Genomic DNA, 23,703 nt, shown 5'->3' on the forward strand with positions numbered 1-23,703 from the left:
CAGGGCTGAGAGGGCCAGGGCCCAGGGCCCAGAAGGACAGAGGACAGGGGTAAGAGGTGGAAAGGAGCAGATATAGACAGGACTGGCCAGGGGTGGGCCCACGGACCTATGGTCAGGAGTCGGGACACTCGCCTTGGCTGACCTGTGCATGACACAGAGAAACCATCGTCCTTCCTCTGCAGGGAGGGCCTCATCCCCATGCTTCAGCCCATAAGGGTACAGGGGGCGAGGCTGGGGACATCGAGACCTCTAAGAGCCCCCAGGGAAGGGTCGTGTCCCCTCAGTCCCCAAGGACAGGGATCACCAGATTGGGAGCATGTCCAGCCTCACCTCTGATCTCCTCGCTCCAGGTCACTTGATTCTGTGGGACTGAGGGGAAGGGGGTCAGCCAAGGGCTGGGGTCCCCCACCCTAGCCGGTCCTCTCCCAGAGCCCTCATGCCCGCTTGCCCACCAGTAGCAGCCAGAGCATCGCCACGGTGACCCCGTATACTGGGGGTGGCTGCAATGGCTGATACCCAGGGCTGAGGTGGGGGCCCAGGAGGGGGTCAAGGTGGGGCTGGGGAGCCTCTACCTCAGGATCGAGGAGCCAGCAGGCCCAGGAAGCTCCCAAGGATCCGATCTGGTCTGGCTGGACTGGCCAGGGCTGGGCCAGGCCTGCGGGTGGGGGTGGGGTAAAGTGGGGAGAGCGGACAGATGGCTTCCAGGGCCTTCCCCATGGGCAGGGTTGCCACAGGCACCCAGAGTCCAGGAGGGGCTCCCCACTTCATCAGCAGGCCTGAGCGTGAGTCAAGCAATCCGCAGACGGGGAATTAGGACCCTGCTGCCCTGAGCTGACAATGCGGGCGCGTCTCCTCCCTGGACACTCCCAGCTCTCCACAGGGCACTAGAGACGCACTCGTAGCCTCCTCGGCCCTGAGCAGGCAGGTGAGGAGGGGGTGGTCAAGACGTGCCCCTGGGGAGTTTAAGGGGCTGCAGGCCAGCCCAGGGGCCCACGGGGGACGGCTGCAGAGAATGATGGCAGACTCTGTGCTAGAAACTCATAGCTGAGCATATGGGAGCATGAGTGGGGGACATACCGATGGAAGGAAAGATTGACACAGAGCTGGGAGTAAGGAACCAGCAAAGGAGGCTCATGCCGTGCACCTGCGGAGATCGGTGGGGGCTTCCCTGGCAGAAGACGTTCTGAGTTAGGCAGGGGGCACTCCATGGTCAACGTAGGGGTCCCCGGGGCACCTGGTCAAACCAGATGGGAGAGAGGAGGGGGGCTTACCCTAGGCCTTGATGTGAGTGGACCCCTCACCTTCCCCCGACTCTGAAGAATCTCTGGTTGAGGCCTCCTAGCTGCATTCCCAGAACACCCTGGCATGGGGCCCGGGGAACACCCCCCCACCCCGGGAGCAGTGTCCAAGCCTGCTCAGCAGGGAAGGGGTGGCGGTAGGGGACCCGGCCCCCTCTCCTGAGATGTTCCAGTCACAGCCCCGGCCTTGCCCCCTCAGAGGTGCCACCTCGAGGAGATTACACGCCCTTCGGTAGGATGTCACACCCCACAGGCCTCTCCTCCTGGCTTGTGTGAGGATTAAAGCAGCATTTCCCAAAGTGTGGCTGGCTCGTGGGCTGCCCGTGTGGGAATTCTGGGAGCGTCTAGGAGGGAATGAGGAAGCACTGATCTTCATTTTACTCTGATTTGTTTATCTAATACTTGTTATTTCTTTTTTTTTTTTTAAGATTTTATTTATTTGTTTGAGAAAGAGAGAGCATGAGCAGGAGAAGGGGCAGGGGCAGAGGCAGAGGGAGAAACAGGCTTCCTGCCGAGTAGGGAGCCGAACATGGGGCTCGATCCCAGGACCCCAGGATCACGGCCCCAGCTGAGGGCAGATGCTTAGCCGACTGAGCCACCCAGGCGTCCCTAATATTTTTTATTTCTATTGAAAAAAGTACGCCACTGCCGCCTGAAACCTTCAGTTTTTTAAAAGATTACTGTGAAAGTCAAGGCTAGGTTGAAAAAAGAGAAAGACAAAAAGAAAGAGAAGCAGAAAGACATGATCTAAGTAAAATAGTAATACAAGTGGAACCAGTGGTATTTATTCCTGGCCTGTTCCCCTCCTCCACAAGACAACCCCGTAAGAACAGGAATTTTACCTGATTTGTCTCCAGTTGTGTCCCCAGTGCTCAGAACAGTGCTTGCTTGGCACGTAATAGGTGCTCAATAAATACTAGTTGAATGAATAGTAAAAATTAAGAAAACCACACTCAAATGTCTGCCTTTGAGCAAATAATGGAATTACATACAGAAAACCCTCAGCAGCGCCCAGCACGTAAGAATTGTTAAAAAATATTCATTCACACACTTACTCTTATGAAAATTATTATTATTTACAAGGACAACAAATAGGCATTCTAGCCAAATGCTGACCAGCTGAGCATTAAAATCAGGATACGCCCAAAGCTGAATATCACCCTCCTAGGATGAACTTCTGAAACATAAAAGCAAATCTGAAAACGTATTAAACATTTATTACTGTCACAATCTTCTCAACCACAATCACAGCAGGCCAGTCTTTTGGGCTGAACACTTTAGTGAGGGACAGCGTGTCCACTACATCAGCTGCCAACATGCTCCTATAGTCAATGAGTTTCTATGGAGGTTCTAAAACACGGCCCCGAATTTTTTCAATGGACCGAGAGGCAGGGTCTGTCTCTCTCTGCTCTTCTGAGTCTGGGCAGGTTTGTGACACCTTCCACCGACTGAGTAGAGCAGAAGGGAGGCTGGGGTATAAGAGGCAGTGTTTGCTGAAATGCTCCCTGGGGAGCCTGAGACCCCTGAGAAGTCCCAATGTCCTGAGGCAGCCGTGCTCGGAGGCCGGTGAGCTGGTAGCTGAGCCCAGCCTCTGAGCCGCTCCAGCCCAGGCGCCAGACGTGTGAGTAAAGCAGCTTCCCTATCCCTTGTCTCTGTCCAGAGAGTCCCTCCATCCTTTAGATCTTCCAGCTGAGGACCCCGACATCACGGAGCAGAGCCAAGCAGTCCCTGCTGCTCCCGTTTGACTTTCTGAGCCACGGAATCCACGAGCATCATAAGATGGTTGCCATTGCACACCACTAAGTTTGCGGTGGTTTGTTATGCAGCCACGGAACTGGAACCGCTGCCCACGTGATACCGCAGGATTTAAGTAGTGTTACTTTTCCTGCAGAAACGAAAATCCACTCCCTGCTCGCACCACTACTTGAACGTTCATGGTAATTATTTCCGATCATCACAATCATTGTTAATCATGGTGGCATTTTCCTTGTAAGATAACTATTGTGAAAGACTGAACGTTTCTCCTTCCGCTTGACTGGGAGGACGCCAACTTAGGAACTGCGTGCGGAGCTTTCCATTGCAACTGACATCCAAAAGTCTTTTCTATATTTGCAAATGAATATTCAGCTAGAGGCACTGACTGTGAATGCAAAGCCTTGCTTGTGCTCCTGATATGGTTACATTCGGTGGGCCAAATCCTTCTGGCTCGGAGATGCACACCAGTGACTCAGAAGTTTAGAGTTTGGATAGTCAACTTTTCTGAAGACCAAGACCCCAGCAGAACATCAAGACAACCCTGGATTGTCGTCATGGTTCTAATACCTGTGTGGCTCCTTGGGGAGGGGGGGCAAGATTGGTGGGGGCAGGAGGAGAAACTGAGGCGCACAGACCCCTGGCAAACACAGGAAGCTGGTAGATGGCTGTCGAGTGAATCATGGTCTCCCTTAGCTGCCTCCCTGCCTCCAAGAGAGCAATAATGGTGGCGGATGCCAGAGTGGCCCCCTGGTTGACCTGTTTCTGGTGGACCTGTTATTGGCTTTTAATGCCCAAACATCCACTAGATCCCCTAGAATAGGGCTGCCTCCTCTCAGGTCCCCCAAGGCAGGCCATGCCCTCTTTTGTCCCCTGCAGAGCTGGGTCAAGTCTGCTCAGACCAGCCCCCTCCTGCCAGGGTAAGCTGTGTCCCCTTAGGCCCTCCAGGACATGGTTGTATCTGTGCAGGACCCCCACCGTGGGGCCGTGTTCTCTCAGAATCCCTGAGCTTCATAAAACACAGGCACCGTTCATTTTTCAGCTAATTACAAAATTCTAACAAAACAATGTGTGAGCCAAGTCTCAAATGAACATCTCAGATAGGATGGGTAGGACCGTGCAGCCTCGTGCAGACGTTTGGAAAACCTGCCTGGAGCTTGCCAGTGAGATTGGACGGTGGTGGGGGTGGGTGGTGGATCCGGAAGGACAAAGCAATGGTGGGCATCAGCCACGCTAAGGGTTTGGTATCCAGGGAGTGATGCTTGGAGCATTTTCCAAACAGTCTGTAATTCGAAGGCACTTTCCTGTGTCTATGTTTTAGGAAATTGCTTGGGTGCATGCAGTTGATAGGCAACACACTATAATTTTTCTCATTGGAAGTCATGGGAAACAGGCTCTGGTGAGCATTTTCCTGCAGACCAGCTGGTTTTCAGCAACACGTGGACTATTAGGGCAGAAAACGCTCAATTTCTCCCAGTTTAGGGGCAGCAGCACCCCCTGGTGGCAAACACAGGAAACACCCCCGGTGGCCGGCAAGCCTCCATGAGATCTGCAGATGCTCTAGGGAACAGAGTGGGTCCCAGGGGAAGCACTCCATTTTTCTTTGGGGAACCCCCTACGCTGAAGTTATATAGTTCTTGATGGTCAACCCCCTGACTCCATGCATCACATGTACCGTGATTTGATGAAGGATGAGCCTATGAGAAATCTGCCCAGTGAGAGCCAGGCCTGGGCCTTTCTTGCTGTAGCTATTGGGAGAAAAGCATTTCCTTTCCACTGGGGCTGCTAAGTGGTCCATGGCCTATCAGCCTAGCGTTTGGGTGGGTGGGGGACATCTCTGTCTCTGGTTGTAGGGGAGGCTTCTTGCAAATAAAGCTTTTCTCTGACAAAAGCAGATTTTGGAGAGGAAATGAGGCAGTCTTGACGAAAAATATTTGAGCAGCTGGATCCAGCAGTACCTAAAGCCACTTGCTCCGGGGCATTTTCAGTTAAGTGAACCAATTAATTTTTTTTCTCTTAAGCCAATGAGAATTGGAGGATAACGCTCCCTGCCTGATTTGTGCCAGACCCTAATTTCTCTCTTCCCTCCTGGACAAATGTCCTCATTGTTGTTTACACTTGCAAACTCAGAGGCCATGTTAATCAAAACCATCTTTATTATTTAAAGAGCATCCTGTCATCACGGGCACCTAGATGGGGGTCCCCAGATGGCAGAACAATATTTACATGGGGGTCAGGAGGGTGAGGCTCGGGTGGTCCCAGGGCTGAGTGGGCCCGCCACTGTGGAAGAGAGGAGCCTGGAGGGAGGGTATCCTTGGACCTGTGGGCTCAGCCCAAGAAGAGAAACATCCCATTCCGGGCCCAGGGTGAACCCCACCAGGTGGGGCTCGAGCCACCTAGGTGAACTTGGGCCCTGGAGGCGTGTGCATCAAGGAGAAGCCACAGGTCAGAGCTGGGTCACCATGCCGCTGGCTTCGGAGTGAGTCTGGAGAAAGACAACTGGGGGCTTCTGAGGTCTGAGAGGCTTCCCCAGTCCCACAGCTAACCTCCCCTCCCCACAAGCCCTTGGAAATCCATCTGTCCCCTAGGGCACCATCTTCTGGCCTGAGCACAGGTTTCCAGAAAACCCCTGCCTCCTCCCCTTTCCCCATTAGAGTCCCAAACACTCCCGCTCTCTGGCTCCCATCTGGGCCTGACGTTCACCTTTATGGCCTGGAAGATCCACTCCCGGAAGTCACTGACTTTGGTGTAGACACCCGGCTTCTGGGCCAGAGCACAGCCGGTGCCCCAGCTCACGATGCCACATAGCCGCCAACGTAGCGTCCGAGAGATGCTGTCCTCACACACGAAGGGGCCACCGCTGTCACCCTGGTGTGGGGAGGGGAGGCCGGGCTGGAAGCCAAGAGGGCATCCGGGAGGCCCTCTTGGATGGCCAGGGGCTGTGGTCACAGAGCCCTCTGGCCCTGAGAGAGGGAGCCCGGCCACCCACTGCCCTGTGTCTCCATCCCTGGAGTGGCAGGGGCTCGGGGCTGCCCCCCACAGTGCCTCACCTGGCAGGCGTCAATGCCACCCTCAGGGTAGCCGGCACAGAACATCTTGGGCTTGATCTGGTTCGCGTAGAAGTCGGGGCCGTTGCAGACCTCACTGCTGATTATGGGGACTCGGGCCTCCTGGAGTACCCCAGCCTGTTGGCCTGGGGGTGTGCGGGCAAGGCTGGCCGAGGCTGGGGAACAGGTGCGGCCCCCTTCCCTCCGGCTGCACCCCGCCCCCCCCAGGCTCTTCAGCGTCCCTGGGCCCCAGGGCCAAGAAGCATTTGCCTTTCCAGCCAGACTGCCTTTCCCCAGCCCAGTTCCGTCTCCCTCACGGCGGCTCTGCCGGCAGAAGACGGGACTCACCGTAGTACTGCGTGTTGCCCCAGCCGGTTACGGTACAGATCTTGCCGTCCACCAGGGCCTGGCCGGCAGCCGGGAGGCACACAGGCTGGATGTATTCTGGGAGAGAGACCAGGCGGTCCAGCCCCTGCCGGCCTGCCCCGCCTGGAACAAAGCCTCTGTCCAGCAGCCTCAAGGGCCCCGGCGCACCCTCTCCTCTGTTCTTCTAAAATAACCACAGCAGGGGGCGCCTGGGTGGCTCAGTCATTCAGCGTCTGCCTTCGGCTCGGGTGGTGTGGGATCGAGCCCCACATCGGGCTCCCTGCTCGGCGGGAAGCCTGCTTCTCCCTCTCCCACTCCCCCTGTTTGTGTTCCCTCTCTCGCTGCTCCCTCTCTCTCAAATAAAAATGTTTAAAAAAAATAAAAATAAAATAACCACAGCAGGAGTTGGATGTCTTCCTGCCTCAGTTCCTCCAAACTCCTGTCAGTCCAGAGAGCGAGGGGCTACTATTAGCTCATTTAGAGGAGGGAGATGAAGCTGAGTCACTTATCTGAGGTCTCATAACGAAGCAATGACAGAGCTAGAATTTGGACCCAGGTTGGCCAGATTCCCAAGCCTGCGTTCTTAACCGTGGCCCACAGGCCGCCCCCCGCCTAGAAGGTGCCTTTGTGAGAAACAGAAAGGCATCCCTATCTTGAGATACTTGATGTCCATCTGCCAGAAGATCATTGTACTAGGTACACAGGTCTACACCAACAACAGTGAGAATGGCGCCCCTAAGATGTGATGTCTTGTGCAGTGCGCAACCTACACAAGAGGTCCTGGCAGTTCTGTCTACGGCCTGCCTGCTGGCGACTTTGCAGGCCTGAGCATCAGAGCTCTCAGGTATAAAATGGACAGAATAATCATTTCCCTCAGAGGTTGTGGTGAGAAACTGGTGAAGCCCTGAGCAGCACACTTGGCAAACAGGAAATGCTCCCATGACTAGTAATAGTAATAAACAACAACAGCAATGACTGCTCGCGTTAATTCAGTGCTCACCTGTGTGCTGGCATTGCTCTAAGCTCTTTACTCATATTACCCTTCTTTTTAAAAGATTTTATTTATTTATCTGAGAGAGAGCATGAGCCGGGGGAGGGGGGCGGGGAGGGGAGGGGCAGAGGGAGAAGCAGGCTCCCTGCTCTGCAGGGAACCCAACGTGGGACTTGATCCCAGGACCCTGGGTTCATGACCTGAGCTGAAGGCAGCTGCTTAACCAACTGAGCCACCCAGGCACCCCTCATATTACCCTTTCAATCATCTTGATAACTCTAGGAAGTCATTTAATGGATCAGGGAAACTGAGGCACAGAGAGGTGAAGCCAAGATCACATAGCTGGCAAGTACCTGAATCTGATCCCAAGCTCTATGCTTTTACCCCCTCGGCCGTGTGTCTCCCACCCCAACCCCCTGTGCTTCCATGGACACTTCTCTACGTCACTATTTGGAACCCCTCCCTAAAGACAAGGGTTTGTTTCATTTTAAATGTGTATCATCCCCTTCGATGGAAAACCAGGAACACGGATCATTCAAAAGAAAATAACCATAAAGAGAAGTAGAATGCGGGGCGCCTGGGTGGCTCAGTCGTTAAGCGTCTGCCTTCGGCTCAGGTCATGATCCCAGGGTCCTGGGATCGAGCCCCGCATCGGGCTCCCTGCTCAGTGGGAAGCCTGCTTCTCCCTCTCCCGCTCCCCCTGCTTGTGTTCCCTCTCTCACTGTGTCTTTCTCTGTCAAATAAATAAATAAAATCTTAAAAAAAAAAAAAGAAGTAGAATGCAAGCCACAGAACGGTCCCAGCAGCAAAGCCTGGGGGTTACACACACAGACTCCCACACCAGGCGGCCTCGACCCAAATCTTTGCCATTTTCCAACCGCGGGACTTCGGAGCAACATTTACCTTCTCCGCGTGGGGGCCTCCCCCTCTGTGTGGGAACACAGGACCCTAAGAGGATCCACCCTCCCAGGGCTGCTGTGGGGACTGAATGCGTGCAGGCTGGGGACCTGCAGAGAACAGGGCCTGGCACACAGGAGGTGAGGAGTGAGTGTTGGTGCTTGGACATCATCACTGGGATAGTATCGTATCGTACTATTTCATTATCATTATACCGATGCCCGCTGAAGGCTCATCATCATCCGCTACTATGACTTCATCAGCATCGTTTTTATTAATAGTGTTGTCACACTGCGGCCTGCTGAGAGCCGGCTCTCAATCCAGGGCATGCGGTGTGCAGTGGAGAAGCGCTAAAGACATCCTAGGCCCCAAGGGAGTCTTTCTCCCTGAGAGCGAGGAAATGCTCCGGAAAACTGCGAAGGGAACATCTTCTGATTCCCTCTCGGGTTCACTCATAGATTTTAAAAGTTTCCTTCAGGGGCGCCTGGGTGGCTTAGTCGTTAAGCATCTGCCTTCAGCTCAGGTCATGATCCCAGGGTCCTGGGATCGAGCCCTGCTTTGTGCTCCCTGCTCGGCGGGAAGCCTGCTTCTCCCTCTCCCACTCCCCCTGCTTGTGTTCCCTCTCTCGCTGTGTCTCTCTCTGTCAAATAAATAAATAAAATCTGTAAAAAATAAAAATAAATAAAATAAATAAAAGTTTTCTTCATTTCACTTGTGTTTTTTGGTAACAGCTTTTCCGAGACACAATTCACACACCGCACAGTTCAGCCCCTTCAGCGGGCAAGTCGGTGACCTTTAGGGGGTTCACAGAGAGAGTTTATCTGCATGCCTGGCAATAGGAAGGTGCCACTGTGGCCACCATCGATTTGAGAACGTCTTGATCAACCCCAAAGAGAAATCCTGTATTCTCTACTCGTCACCTCCCAATCTCCCTGTCCCCATCCGCCCCCCCCCGCCCCCCCCACCTCACACCAGCCCAACTCCCTGGCAGCCACTAATCTACTTTCTCTCTCTCCAGCTCTGCCTATTCTGGACATTTCAGATAAATGGAATCACATACTGGCCTCTTGTGTCTGACTTCTTTGGTTTAGCACAATGGTTTCAAGGTTTATTGGCTGTGTATCATGTGTTAGTGCTCCACGATTCTGTCTTATGGCCAAATATTACCCTATTGTACGGATCTACCACATTTTGTCTATGCATTTGTCAAACAAACATCTGGGCTGCTTCCATCTTTTGACTGTTAAAGTGAATAGAGCTGCCGTGAACACCCGCGTCTAAGATCTTGTGTGCACCCGTATTTTCATTTCCTCTGGGCACGGAGCCCCGGGTGGATCTGCTGCGGCAAATGCGAACTCCGTGTTTAACTCCCCTAGAGGTCGTTTTCCTTATCACCATGGAATCCTATGGCTCGGTCCTCTGTCCTCCCAGCCTCTGGAGTCCCCAGGCCAAGGCTCATCCCCCAGACTCACCCGTGAGGGGCAGGGGGCTGGACAGGTGGACCAGGGCGATATCATTGCTGTTTTCCTCACTGTTGGGGTCTCGAAAGGGGAGATAGCCCCCGTGGTAGACTACTGCCTGCACCCCCAGCTGCAGGCCATGGGGTGAGGCCTGGGCCACAGCGCCGGCAAACACTCGCCATCGAGACAGGACCCGGTTCCGCCTACCAGGGAATAGGAGAGGAGGGTGGCAGCTTCCCCGGGCGCAGCCTCTCCCAGCTCGCCTCTCCCCTGCCTCTCCCACTCAGGGCTGTGGGGGACACTCACTCAGGGAAGCAGTGGGCGGCTGTCAGCACCCAGTCTCCGGAGAGCAGGGACCCTCCACACAGGTGTGCTCCATCGTAACGGAGACTGACTTGCCACGGCCACCTGCCCAGGCTGGTGTCTTGGCCTCCCACGATGCGATCCACAGGCAGCTTCCTACGGCCACAGTCTGTGGAAGAGGCAGATCAGGGGCAGCGGGAGGGCCTGGAACCTTCAGGACACAGCCCCATCCCTGGGGACCTATAGGAACATGGCCTTGCTTTGGGGGCCTGAGGGGACACGGACCTGCTACCCTGAAGGAGTCAGAGGACACAGCTCCACCCTCATAGGATCTAAGAAAATATGGCCAGTGTGGGGGTAGGGGGTGTCTGATGGGACGAGACCCTGACCTGAGGGTTCTGCGGAACATGGGCCCACCTTAAGAGAGTAAGGAGACATAGTCCCATCCCTGGGACCCTATGGGGACAAGGCCATGCCTCCCTAGGGGAGTCCGAGAGGACCCAGCTCCATCCTTGTAGGGTAAGGGGCTATGGCTGGTGTGTGTTGGGTGGGTGTGGGGGGGGGGTGTCCGATGGGACATGGCCCTGCCCTGGGGGGGTCTCAGGGAGAGGGTACCGCGTAGCAGGGACTCACCTTGGCAGACGGTAGCCAGGAAACGGCCCCTGGGACAGTCACTGTGACAGAAAGGGGCAGAGGTGGAAACAAAAGGGGAGGCCAGTTCAGGCAGGAGAAAGGGCCCCCGAGGGCGGGCAGGAGGGGCGCCCGGGCCCCGCGGTCCTCCTCACCACACAGAGATGACCTCGAGCAGCCTCCGGGCCAGCGGCAGCCTCCCCTCGTCCACGCAGAAGAAGCCCGACGTGCCGTTCGCACCCGCCGTCCGCACGTCCAGCTCCGAGTGGCCCAGGGCCCTGGGCAGGCAGGGGTCAGGCCTGCTCCTCCCGCCCCACCCCCCCCCCGCCCCCCCCCCCCCCCGGGCCACCCGGTACCTGAGGAAGCCCATCTCCTCGCAGCCCAGGCCCGCCACCCTGGCGTTGGAGCGCGAGGAACACAGCAGCCGCCACGTGCCCTCCGTGTCGTCGAACACCATGAGCCGGGCGTCGGCCGGGCTGACCTGCACTGCAGGGCGACAGGACGGCCGCCTGGGTCACCTCCCCGCCGCGCCCCACCCCCCAGCCCGGCCCCGCGGAGCTCCAGGCCTGAGTCTCCGCGGGGGGCCGATAGGAGCTGGGGCGCGCCTGCGGGCGGGGAACCTGGGGACCTTCCTGTCGCCTCCCTGCGCCCTAAGCTGGCCGCGCATGCGCCGCACGTCTGGCCCTTTGCTCGGACATCAGCTAGGACATCGGACATCGGGGAAGAGGGAAGCGGTTTCAACCATGCTCCCAGGAGAATGGCGTGTGAGGCTGGAGCTGCTGGGGGCCGTCTTTGCCCCCAATGTGGGGGAAAAATAAGCCAACGTGGAGGAAAGCCAAGAGATGTCTGCCCCTTGATGGAGCCAGATGGGAAAGACCCCCAGAATGGCTGGATAAGTAAGTGAATTGTTCCCCTTGTTGTTTAACCAGTTTTTCTCCTTTTGTCTTATGCAGCCTGAAGACCCTTGACTAACACCTCAGAGGGCCAAAATATTTAGATACCCTATAGTCTTCAAAAAAGACAGAAAAAAAGAAAGAGAAAAAAAAAGAAAGAAAAGCTATCTTTTCTGCAGGACTTGTCCAAGCCTTGAATATATTAAAGTGCAATTCTCCAAGCTGACGATGTAGTATTCATTCATTCATTGGCTCACTCATTCATTCATTCACCCGATAATAAGCGTTAACTGGACGTATACTCCATACGCAGCCCTGTTGGGGGGTGATGCTGGAGGCATAAAGATGACCAAGACAGCCCTGGGCTGTGCCCTCACCAAACCAAAGTCTAGGATTGGGGGAGACAGACAGCAATAAAAAAGTCACTCAACCAAGCACGTCATCACAAACTGTGAGAAGAGATGGGATGAAGATATAAGAAGGCTGGAGAGAGCGCCTGAGGGATTCCTCGTGTCTGGGGCTGGTTGTGTTGAGAACCGCCCATCCTCTTAGCTCCTCCCAGGCTGCTCCCCATACATGGCCAGAGGACCGTCTTCCACACCTAAGCCAGGTCACAGCCCTCAGGCCTGTTTATTTACATTTAGCACTCAGGACGTGCTAGGCTCTATTTGGGGCAATGAACAAATCGCCACGGCAATAAACAGATCAGACAAAACCCCTGCTCTGTGGAAATCCAGGACCCGTAGGTGAAATGGGCAACGAAAGGGACAAGTAAGCAAAATAGATGGTGTGTCACAAAATAAGGAGCCAAGGAGACAAATCCAGCTTGACTGAGGCAGGGGCATACTGGCGTGTGGGGAGAACTTGCCATTTCCCGCAGGAGGGCAGGGAAAGCTTTTCTGAGAAGGTGGTGTGTGAACATAGATCTGAAGGAGGGGAGAGAGTCGAGAGAGTCGTGAAGGTAGGTGAGGGAACAGAGAACTAGGCCACAGGAACAGCAAGGGCAGAGATCCCAAGGCTGGTGGAGGTGGGGGCGGGGGTGGGGGAGGAACCGCAAGGAGGCTGGAGCAGAGTGAGCGAGGGGCAGATGAGCTGGGAGGAAGGCCAAGTCCACGCGAGGACTTGGCTTCTCCCTGGAGAGAGGTGCAGCCAGGGGAGGCTCTGAGCCAGCAGCACCCTGACCCGATTGGGGGGTTCACAGGCTCCCTCTGGCTGCGGGCCAGGGGCAGACTGTAGGGGACGCCACAGGAGCAGGGAGCCCAGGGAGGGGCTGCTGCGGAGTCCAGGCTGGGGAGGATGGAGACCGGGGCCAGGGCGGGGGCAGAGGGGGAGAAGAGTTTAGATTCTGGAGAGATTTTGTGGGTCAAGCTGACAGACTGCATGTGGCTGTGAAGGAAAGAGAGGGGTCATGGACAACTCTGGGGTGTCTGGCCTGAGCCGTAGAAGGATGCAGCTGCCGTTGTCCAGGATGGGGCAGGGCGCAGGGGAAGCAGGTTTGGGGACAGGCCAGCTGTGACCCCCTTGGTCCTCCTGCATTGCTGGCGCCCCAGAGCACATTCTAGGAAACCAGATCTGGGGCAAACTCAGTTTGGCCTCCCCCGAGCTGAGGGGTCTTCCCCTAGCCGCCTGACCCGGACAAGGGACGCAGGAGTTCTAGACCCAGTCCTAGAGGACCCTGTCTTCTGAGAACCTGCCGTGTGCCCAGCACTATGCCTCACGTTCTCCCTGCCCACCAACAGCACGGCCTCGCCACACCACCCCAAGGCCACAAAGATCATCCCCATTCTGATCAGAGGAGGAGGCTGAAGCTTGGAGAGGTGGGGTGCCTTGCCCAACATCACCAAGTGAGTGAGAAGCAGAGACGACTTGCATTCAGGCCTGCGTGACTCCAGACCCCAAGCTCTGCATGTTGGCCCGGACAGCCTGTCCAGTGACTTCCTTACCCACAGTGATGGCTTCCTGGCTGCCTTGGCCCCTGCTCTGGGGTGGGGGCAGGCGATGCCTGGCACCCCTGCGGATGGCACCCACCACCCCGAGTTCCAAGACCAAGACCTGGGGTTTGAAACACCAGCTGGGGGTAAAAAGCTTCCAAGTATTCCAGATACGGTAAGGTTTTAGGGGGAAAAAAGGATCACTTTATGGATATGTATTGGGGGAGGGAGAGGGAGGGAATATCAAATGCCCCCTCCGATTATTTTTAAAGCCACATTCTGTGCCACTGTTTCTCACTTTTCGACTCTTCATTCTTGTTGGTATTCTTCGCAAAGAAAAAGAAAAGAAAATGTGTTCTGGGTCATCTGGTTTTGCTTACTGAATTGTCTGATTTATTTCGAGGTGTGAAAATCCCAGGAAAATGAGGTGGAGATGTAGTTTGGGGGTTGTTTTCATTTGTTTTGCAATTTCCCATCATTTTTGGAAAAGCCAAGTATAAGTGAAGGGCAGGAGTGCTGGCGTTGGCCAGAGCGAGGTCTGAATCACGGCTTAGGTACTTTCCAGCTGGAGGTCAAGGGCAAGTCAGTTCATCTCGGCGACTTGTCTTGTGCATTAAGCAAAGACCTCCTGAGTACCCACCATGTGCAGGACACCGTCTGGGGCAGCAAACCCAGGGCCCCTGCCCTCCTGAAATTCCCCAGAAGTCAAGTGTGAGGAGAATTTTACCCTGGGCAATAGGCCTGGCCGTGGGGTAGGGGGAGCATGGGACTTAGGGGTGCAGGAAGGAAGGCCTGAAGGTGAGACCCCAAAGCCACATTTACCAAGTGGACTGCATCATCTCTCCTTCTTCCCCGTGGCCCCCTAGCTTACGATTAAGGAGGTTGGGACCCAGGGCAGGACGGGTCTGAGGCCCCAGAACTCAGCAGAACCTCGAAACTGCTTCTAGGTGTGAGCAGGCAAGAGGTGGTAAGCCAAGACGGTGGGGCCAGGAGGGCCCTTCAAGGGCATGAGAATGGCCCATAGGCTGGACGCTGGAGAGCGCCAGAAGCAAGCGTGAGGTGAGGGCGGAAGAGGGGTCTGCCCCCTAGGAGCCCTGGAGCCTGCAGGGGGTTGAGACTTTAGCCCAGTGGCGGTGGGGAGCTATGGAACCACGGAGCTACGGAGCGGCTTCTGGGACATGATCCCTCTGGCCTGCCGCTTCTTCAGTGTGTGGTCTTGGGCAAGTCAGTTCACTTCACTGGGCCTCAGTGTCCCCCATCTGCAAAAGCGAGGCAATGGTAATAGGTCCAAGGTTACAGCGCGGGTGCAGCAGATGGTAGCCGTCACTACTGCGAGTCGCTTGGCTGTTTCTCGAGAAACAGCACAGGATAGTAATTCTGCATTGAGCAGATCTAGACTGCCTGGGTTCGAATCCCAGAGCTGCTGCTTCCTAGCTCTGAGACCTGCGGCCAAGTCGCTGGACCTTTCTGCGCCTCGGTCTCCCCATATTAAAATGGGCTTTTGTGAGGGTTTAAAGAATTGAAACCATAAAGCCCCGAGGCCTACACCTGGTACCTGTAAATGCTCACTAAGTGCTGGCATGGTGACCAACGCTGACGTAGGCTTTCCTTGTCCGGATTTTCATTTCTTCTCTTAGCATGAGCTGAGTCCTTTATGGAATTAGATGAGGCTCCCGGGAGTGAAAAATACATCCCATCACCCAACTTCCCCTTTCTTCCTGCTGTGCTGGGCCGTGGAACGGCAGCTGGGGGCTGGCACCCGGGAGAATTCATCCATTCATTCCACATTTAGTTTCCACATCTATTATTAGTGTAGCCGTTCATTCTCAGCTGCCTGCAGACCCAGCTCTGCCAGGCCGGTCTGAGAGCTATTCCTGGCCTCATCATCTCCCAGCTGTGTGTCCTCTCTGGTCTCACTTTCCACATCTGTAAATGGGGATCATAGCAGCAGTACCCCCCTCCACCCCCCAGAGAATGAGAAGGGGTCGCTAAATTCATATAGCACCTCACAAACGGGCTCTGACCATGCCTCGTAGTAAAGAGACACATTTTTACATTTTATGATGCAGCCCTGAACTTGTGCTTTCTGGAGCAAATCACTGCATTGCTCTGAGCCTCAGTTTCCCCATCTGTAAAGATGGAGAGAATAACAGCACGGCTCTCATGGAACCAAAAGGAAAGATTAACAAAACTTTCCCGTGCTGAGAGAGATGCGCTGTGGTCTTTTCTAATCTAATCTCTTTCATGCTTTTTATTTTTTAAAAGATTTTATTTATTTATTTGAGAGAGAGAATGAGAGAAAGCACAAGCAGGGGGAGTAGCAGAGGGAAAGGGAGAAGCAGGCTCCCCGCTGAGCAAGGAGCCCGATGCGGGGCTCGATCCCAGGACCCCGAGATCGTGACCTGAGCCCAAGGCAGACACTTAACCGACTGAGCCACCCAGGCGCCCCTCTCTTTCGTGCTTTTTAAAATGTGGTTTCCGACTCCCTAATTTTATTTCATGAGGCACGAACAGGTAACACATTGAGAGTCTGGAAACCATAGGCAAGGTGGAGTGCTTAGAATGGCACCCTGTCCCAAGCAGGTGCTCAATCTGAGTGCTATCAGCATTTCTGCACATGCTCACGCAGTCACTCGGAAATTTTTCCTTGAGCTCCCACCAGGGACAGGTTTCCTCCGGGGCTCCCCAGTGGGTCCCGGCCTGCTTTACTTACCCGGATACAGCGGCTCCTGATCACTCTTGAGTAGAAAGGTCACTGCAGAGAAGGCAGAGGTGAGGGCAGGCAGGCAAGGGGCTGCGGGGCAGGGCAGGGGAGGGGAGAGGCGCAGGGACCGCTCTCACCAATGGCCCAGGACGCTGCCCCGATGCCTGTCAGGAGCAGCAGGGTCCCCGCTGTGAGAGCTGCCACCTTGGGTCCGGAATAGCATGGCACAGTCCGGCCACCTGCAACAGACACCATGCTGGGGCCACTGCCAGGCCGGTCCTCCTCGCGGCAGGGTCTGGGCACGGGGCCAGCTCTGCCCTGCCCGCCCCCCTCGCCGACTGCCATGCCCTGGGTCCGCGCCCTCCCCTACAGGTGTCCTGCTCCCCCCCCAAGCCTTCCAGCTGGGAAGGCGTGTGGCTGGGACCGCTGCCACCATCCCTGCCCTCCTGGCACTTGCGGGCTCTCTCCTCCCCAGTGACACTGCACTTTGCTATCTCCTTCTTCTCTTGAACCTCTCACTTCTGCTCCCTCTCTCAGAACTTCTTGGAGCCTCTTGGGCGCTGCGACCCCTGACCTCTGCCCTCTTGGCAGCTCACTTCCCTGCTCTTTGGCATGTCCTCACTGCTTCATCCCTCTCTGCCCTCCCAGCCCCTCTGTCCTTGGGCATCTCCCCAAACCAGCCCTCTCCCACAGGACCCTCTGGAGGTTCAGAACCTAAGTTTGAAAAGTTGCCAGCCTCACTTAATAATATTGGCCTTACCCCTCCCGGCCCTGGGACCTTGGGTAAGTGGCCTCACCTCTTTGAACCTCAGCTTTCTTGTCTGTTTAATGGTCACCCACCCAGCACTCACCTCTAAAAACAATATTTTAAAGTTCTCTTACATCATAGTAGCTGAACTCTTATCACAGGCTTGTTCTCCCAAGCACTGTCCTCGTTTGGGGGAGGATTCCCATTTTTCGGACAGGGAACACTAAGGCTCAGAGAAGTGGAGTGACATGTGCGTGGGGACTCAGCCAGCGGGAGGCAGTGCCGAGTCCTGGACCCCGGGGCACATGGGGTGCTGGGGCCCAAGCGTCTAAGTACGAAGCCACTCCCTCTCCCTGCGCCATAATGCCTGGCAGAGAGCAAGTTCTCAATAAATGCTTTTATATCATTAGAGCGGTGTGTTCCTGGACAATACCCTTCCCCTCTCTGGGCCTGTTTGCTCCTTGGTAAAAAGAGCTTTGTTCATTCATTGTCCTGCTGAGCATCCACTGTACTTGGCACCATTCTAGGCTCAGGAGACACATTCCAAGACAGATGAGATGCTGGCTCTCATGGGGCTCACATTCTCATATGTGTAAGGTTGAGGGGAAAACATAAACAATAAACAAACTTGATCATTCCCAGATAGTGGCAAAGTCTATGAAGAAAATAATGCAGGTCGGGGGGGCGGGTGGCTTCTGGAGTGGGGTGCTGAGGGAAGGCCACCCCAAGAAGTGACCTTTGAGCTGAGACCTGAAGGCTGAAACCATCCACGCAAAGATCTTAAGGAAGAGCCCTCTGGGCAGAGGGGACAGCACAGGGAAAGGCCTTGAGGCAAGAATAAGCATGATCTGTTCGAGAGAGAGACCACAGATATGGCCAGGATGGCATGAGTTTGGGGAAGGCAGGGACCTAGGCTGAGAGCAGCTAGGGAGGCCGCGTGGCCTGAGGGGAAAGGGGTTTTTATTCCCAGTGCAACAGGGGCCCTGGGGATTAAAAGCCAACTCCTTCGCTAGGGATTGTGGGATGGCCTCTGCGGGACATCTCCAGGGTGGCAGGAGTCCCAGCTCCCCCACCTGTATCGCAGTCTACAGCTGGCGGGCACAGGGCCAGACCAGCACCCAGAATGGAGCCGGGCATCGTCCGGGATCTTCCTGGGACGGTCATTGTCTGGGTGTCTTAAGAATTTGAGAGCCCAGCAGTTCCCTTCAAGGCAAGAGCAAACAAATACACCCTCCCGCCCTCTAAAGAGGCCGCAGGGGGCCAGGCCAGCCCTGGCCTCCCGCCAGCCCGCCAGCTCTGTTCCCAGCCATCTTCCTGGTGCCGGTGGGAGGTCTTGGCTCCTGCAGCCATGAGGCCGAGAGGCCGGTCCTGGTCCCTTTGTTCTCAGGGGCGCCTATCAGGGCTTGGGGCCACTCCGAGCCCAGCCCAGGGGCTTTGGTGCGTCCACTGGGGTGGCAAGCACTGAAGGACCTCCTCCCGTGCCCTCCTTCCACGCCTCAAGCGGGTGCCCTTGGTAGGACAGGAAGTGTCCTTACTCTGGGTGTGAGGCAGCAGCCTTGCCGGGATTCCTGGCTTCTCCCTGGGGCGCTGCTCTCTGCTCCTCAAGGGCGCCAAGGGCCGCCCTCACCTTGGGTCTTCGGCCCCCACCCTCTGGCAGCTAAACTCTCACAGGGGACATCTGTGGCTCCTTGTCTCTGAAACTCGGCTCAGTCAGCAGCTTGTGTCTCAGCCCTCGGCGTCCCCAACTCCAACTTCCTGAATGAAAGGCTCTCCTTTGGACTCTGAGACACCGCATGCGTCCGATTTTCCTTCCACTTCTCCAACAGGGGCTTTCTCCATCTGCTGACCTCGTCCCGCTCCCTGAAACCTGGAGTTCACAGGGTGCGACGTGGCCTCCTCCCCCTCATGCCCCCTGCTTCCAAGTCTGTCTCACACACCTCCACAGCCTCAGTTTCCCTTTTCTGTCCTACAGCCTTGTAGATGCCTCCCCCTGGGACCTCTGGGTCCTTCACACCCCCCAGGTCCCATACCGGCTTCAACGTCCCCCCCAATCCCCAGGTCCCGTCTCAGAGGCCCTCATCCTCAGGACTGTTCCTCATCTGCAGGACACCTCCCTCCCCACACAGCTTGCAGGCCTCCTGAGCACCTTCTATCCACCCTCCCCTTCCCTGCACCCAGCCCCACCCAAACCTGGGCTCAACCTGCCCTCTGGCGCAGCCTCCACATGGAAGCTTGAGGATCATCCAAGCACCAAATCCACCCTGTCCCTTCTTTACCTAGAATCCTTCATGACTCCCCAGTGTCCCCAAGACAGAGTCTAAGACCCTCAGCCCTGTGGTGCCAGGCTTTCTAGGGTATAAGCATGGCCATTAGAGATTTGGGAGTCGAACCTATGTTTCCCCAAATTCCCAGACAGCCTTATGGGTCATTACCAGACCCCTGACAGAGCTTCCGGCAAACAACCAAACCCACAGAACTTGTAAAAACACAAGTCAGAATAAGAGAAACAAAGAATGACCACCAGCGCCATCTCGTGGAGAGACCCAGCACTGCCGGGGCATCCGCCGGCCCATCACCAAAAACAGTCCTGAGAGACAAGGCTCCGGCTCGCTCACCTCATCCCTTTCCCGACTCCACTTCCGACACGGCCTCCAGAAATACCCGAGCTCTCCATGTGCCACTGCAGGCCTGGCAGCTCGTCAGCCCCTGCCTCTGTCCGTGCTCTCCCTCTGCCGGGCACCCCCTACCTATTCCGACTCACCCTACGGGTCAGCCCAGCCTGTATCACCTCCTCCAAGTCTGAGTCCCCAGGGAGCACCAGGCACCTTGCCTTGGGCACACTTGGAAGTTAACACAACCGGCTCAGACTCCCGCGCCTAGCCCTGGCCTGCACTTTCCTTACAGCCTAGCCCCCGGTGTTAGTAAGGAAGGTATCATTATCATCATCCCCGGTTTGCAGATGAGGAAAGAGGGCCCAGAGAGGCGCAGCCAGCTCCCCGGGGTCACCCAGCAAGTAAGCACGGCACCAGAACCGTTCGGCGTCTGGGTCCAGGTCCTGCCACAGGACCAGGTCGAGCTGCCTGGGGACGCACTGGAGCCCACTCTGCCTCAGTTCTCTCTGTCCCCAGACCATCTCTGGCCATCCTTCCGGGCACGATCTGCTTTTCTCCCGGGGTCATTCACGCATAGGCCCGGGCCCTGGAGACTCCTGTCAGTCAGCTCCAGGAGGAACATCGTCCCTCAGGGTCCGGGCTCTGCCAGCCACCTGCTCAGCAAGGGCACAGTGTCCCCCGTCCTGAGCCACCCGGAGCCTGGGTTTGCTCTGGGCCCTAGCTGAATGGTTTGGGATGTGATTTGCTAACTGCTGAGAGCCCAGGAGGCCAGTGATCCACGTGGCTCATTTCAGCCAACACAACCAGCACCCCCTAATTCTCATGCCCTTTAAATCCTCACGCCACCCTGTGAGGGGCGCATTCACCCCAGCTCCATTTTCCAGATGGACACTGAGGCCCAGAGAGGGTAAGCCACTTGCCCAGGGCTTCCCAGCTCGAAAGGGCTATCACCTGGAACTGAAGCCCTGCTAGCCTGCTTCCAGGAAGAAGAGAGGGAGCCAGCCCCTGCTGGAGAGGGCAGGGAGGAAAGGCTGCCCCCTGCTCGGGCCCCTCCAGCTGGCTCCCACGTGTGGCGGAGGTTGAGAGGGAGGCAGGCTGTCCGGAGCCCCAGCCAGGGCCTGCCAAGGGCCCCTCAGGGCCAGCCACTCAGGCGGGCGCTCGCTCCCACCTTCCTGGAACGGTTCCTCTGGGTTCTCTCCCCTCTCCATCCATCCCGGCCGAGTCCAAAGTCCTCCCTCTGTTCTTTTGCCCACAGTGCAAAGAGGTGGGAGGAATGTCTGGAATTGGTGGGGTTCTTGGGTCCCTGGGACACCGGGCTGGCCGGCCTCGGTCATGTCTGGTTCATGGCCTGTGTCTCACACGCTAAGCCCCACACTGATGCCTCGTGTGGGTTCCATGCTCCCGGCAACCCCTGTGTGTGGCTAGGCAGGTAGCCCGAGGATCTGTGCTTGACCCGGGGCCGGGGGGGGGGGGGGGGGGGGAATGGATCCCAGAGAAATTATGTCACTCGTACAAGAGAACACGGCTAAAAAGTGGCGGAAGCAGCTTTGAATACAGGCCTGTGCATTCAGCTCCAGAGTCTGAGTCCATAACCGTGAGAGCTGGTCTTCCCACCTTAGCCCCAAGTGGGGGGCAGGCCCAGGGTTAGCTGAGAAATCACTGGGGTGTGAGGGGAAACTGAGGCAAGAGCCAGGAAGGTCATACGGGGTAGCAGGAAGGCAGGTGGTAGCACTGCCCCACAGAAAATTTGGTTAATAGTTAATCAGGTGGAGGAGACTTCAGAAGGGGGTGGGGGTGGGCCCAGGAGGGGTGCCAGAGAGAGGGGGCTCTGAGGGGGCGGAGGGTTGGGAGCAGAGCACAGAGGGAGGGGCGCCAGGCAGAGCCAAAGTCAGGACTCAAAGAAAAGGGGACTCACCCTCCTTCTCCGCCATGTCACGGCCTCTTGTTAATGATTCCCCAGCTGACCTCCTGGGCCAGGGTGGGACCTGTGGGGAGATGAACAGAGAGGCAGGGCCTGGGGGAGCCGAACCCAGCCCCTGTGCCCCCAGTCCCAGGCGCCCATCCAGGGAGGCTGGACGGACTGGGCCCTGGCCAGAGCACACCGTGATCACGGACGCAGATCAGGCTGGGTTCAAGGATGGGGTCAGTGTCTGACCAGCAACCAGGGGATTCCTGGATTTGCACGGTTGGGGGCCCCTTTCCTGGGCCTGGGGGAGGAGGGGACTGAGGGTCTGAACACCTGGCTCTGAGGGAGTAGAGAGACCTGAGAGCCTGAACTCCTGGGTCCTGGGGAAAGAGGGATTTGGGGGCTCAGAACTCCTGGGTATGTGGGAGGAGGGGCATAGGGGCCCAGAGTCTTGGGCCTGAGGGAAGAGGAGACCCAGGGCCCAATCTCTGGATCTGAGCAACAGGCGGCTGGAGCTCTGAGTTCCTTGGAGAGACGTCTGAGAGCCCACTCTTGGGGCCCCCGGGAAGCCCACTGTTGGGAGGTGGGCATTCGGTTGGTGTGGGCACGAGGGCACCCATGCCCGGGCCCAGAACTGAGGGCCCCGGTCCTTACCCTGGGGTCCGACAGGTGGGGGCGGAGCTGAGAGATGGTGCCCTCTTCGGGTCAGTCTCCAGGCCTGGGCAGGAGCATGGTGGCCCCGCAGCAGCGGTGGCCCGGAGGCGGAGGCAGCAGCGTGGGGCCGGCTAGGCCTGGCGGCCTCACCTGAGGCGGAGGGGGCGGGGCCGGAGGCGGGGGAAGGGGCGTGGAGGGGCAGGGCAAACGGATTGGCAGCGCGGGCGGCCACCTGGCTGGTGGTGCGGGGTTTGCAAGGGCCGGAGCTGGCCGGCCCAAGCAACCTGCGGAGCCTGCCTCCGGCCTGGAGGGGGCCCAGGTGTGCCAGTCGGAGGGGAGGCGGGAGCAGGGAGAGGTTTGGCCCGAAGGCAGGGGCTTTGAGCAGACAGAGCAGGCTGGGGCGGGGTGCTTACGAGGACTGAAGGGTGGGCCTTTGAATTGGAGGGAGCCAGATAGAGGGCTCCAGCTGCCCCAAGCCCACCCTGCCCCTGCCACTTCTTCTGCCTCCCGCCCAGCCCCTGCCTTACCCCCACCTGGCCCCAGCTCAGGCCTAACTCCCTCCCTATCCACCCCTGTCCCTTCTAGCTCACCCCCCACCCCACCCCGGCCCCCTGCCTGAACCCAGGCCTACCACTGCCCCCCCGCTATCTCCCGTCCCCAAGTCCAGCTCCTGAACAAGGCAATCCTGGTCCCTGCCCCGGCCCTGGCCCTGGCCCCAGACCGCCCCCAACTCCTGCCCCAGCCTCTGCCCCAGCCCCCTCCCCCCAGCTGCCTTCCTACAAGTCACGGGGGCTGGTTTGCTTTGGCAGCCTCCCTGCTGCCTGCAGCCGTGACCTCTGGAGCCTGGAAGTCCTGCACCGGGTGGGGGGATGGGGGGCTTGGCCCGGAAAAGGCAGCACCGAGTGCTGAGATCCAGGCCAAGTGGCCGGAAGTGTCCACAGGCAGATACACACTGTCCCGCCAGCGGCCAAGAGTGATCCACGTCAGACCCCAGGGCCAGATAAACACCCAGACACACAAGGGTCACCAGCAGCCACCTGCTAGTGGACAGCCATGCTCCCAAACCCAGACCGCGGCCGCTCATCCCACACGCTCGGCCCCACGCAGAGCCACAGTCTCCCACAAGGGGGTCATGCCTGGGGGCGGGCACTGGTGCTGCCAGCCCCTAATCTCTCTCTGCCCCTCCCCCCATTTGCATCTTCCTCTCCCTCCCTCGCCCCTCCCCAGCTCCCACCACAGCAGAGAGCCACCCTGCTAGGAACACAGCAAACCACCAAAACGCCTGCCGCCTCCCCTCCCTCCATGGCACCTTCCCTTCCCTGCTGCCCCCGTGACTCCTCTCTGGCCCCCTCCCAGCCTCCCATCCCACTCATGGTCCCCGCTGAGCTAGTGACCCTCCCGGTCCCCACTAATTAAGTGGCTGCACCTTCCTCCTCCTTTTGCCTGAATGTGCACAGAGGGCGGGTCCCCGGGAAAACGGAGGCTTTTGGATTGGGGCGGGGGTGTAGAGG

The 23,703-nt window shown here is 57.2% G+C and overlaps 1 protein-coding gene across 2 annotated transcripts; it reads right to left on the reverse strand.

Moving 5' to 3' along the window:
• Positions 1 to 5,188: 5,188 nt before the first annotated feature.
• Positions 5,189 to 22,402, reverse strand: HPN (hepsin). 2 transcript variants are annotated; one of them, XM_021700845.1, is made up of 13 exons: positions 22,193 to 22,402; positions 21,548 to 21,617; positions 16,410 to 16,511; positions 16,282 to 16,323; positions 11,101 to 11,230; positions 10,900 to 11,022; positions 10,748 to 10,788; positions 10,118 to 10,283; positions 9,824 to 10,014; positions 6,446 to 6,541; positions 6,101 to 6,243; positions 5,754 to 5,918; positions 5,189 to 5,535 (listed from the first exon to the last, which is right to left on the reverse strand). In XM_021700845.1, the coding sequence occupies exons 2-13, from the start codon at positions 21,561 to 21,563 to the stop codon at positions 5,497 to 5,499; spliced, it is 1,254 nt and encodes a 417-aa protein (XP_021556520.1). In that variant the 5' UTR covers positions 21,564 to 21,617; positions 22,193 to 22,402; the 3' UTR covers positions 5,189 to 5,496. The 2 variants fall into 2 exon arrangements, with proteins under 2 accessions (XP_021556520.1, XP_021556519.1); XM_021700844.1 differs by having other exon boundaries at positions 6,446 to 6,586.
• Positions 22,403 to 23,703: the final 1,301 nt, after the last annotated feature.

The sequence above is a fragment of the Neomonachus schauinslandi genome, chromosome 16 (genome assembly GCF_002201575.2).
Source record: "Neomonachus schauinslandi chromosome 16, ASM220157v2, whole genome shotgun sequence".
Lineage (NCBI taxonomy): Eukaryota > Metazoa > Chordata > Mammalia > Carnivora > Phocidae > Neomonachus > Neomonachus schauinslandi.

Excerpts from the sequence above, each read along its gene's own strand:
- HPN (XM_021700844.1), bottom strand. Across the intron at positions 10,015-10,117 it reads GCCGCCCACTGCTTCCCTGA|GCGGAACCGGGTCCTGTCTC; the intron begins GTGAGTGTCCCC and ends ATTCCCTGGTAG. Across the intron at positions 5,536-5,753 it reads GGATCTTCCAGGCCATAAAG|ACTCACTCCGAAGCCAGCGG; the intron begins GTGAACGTCAGG and ends GTCTTTCTCCAG.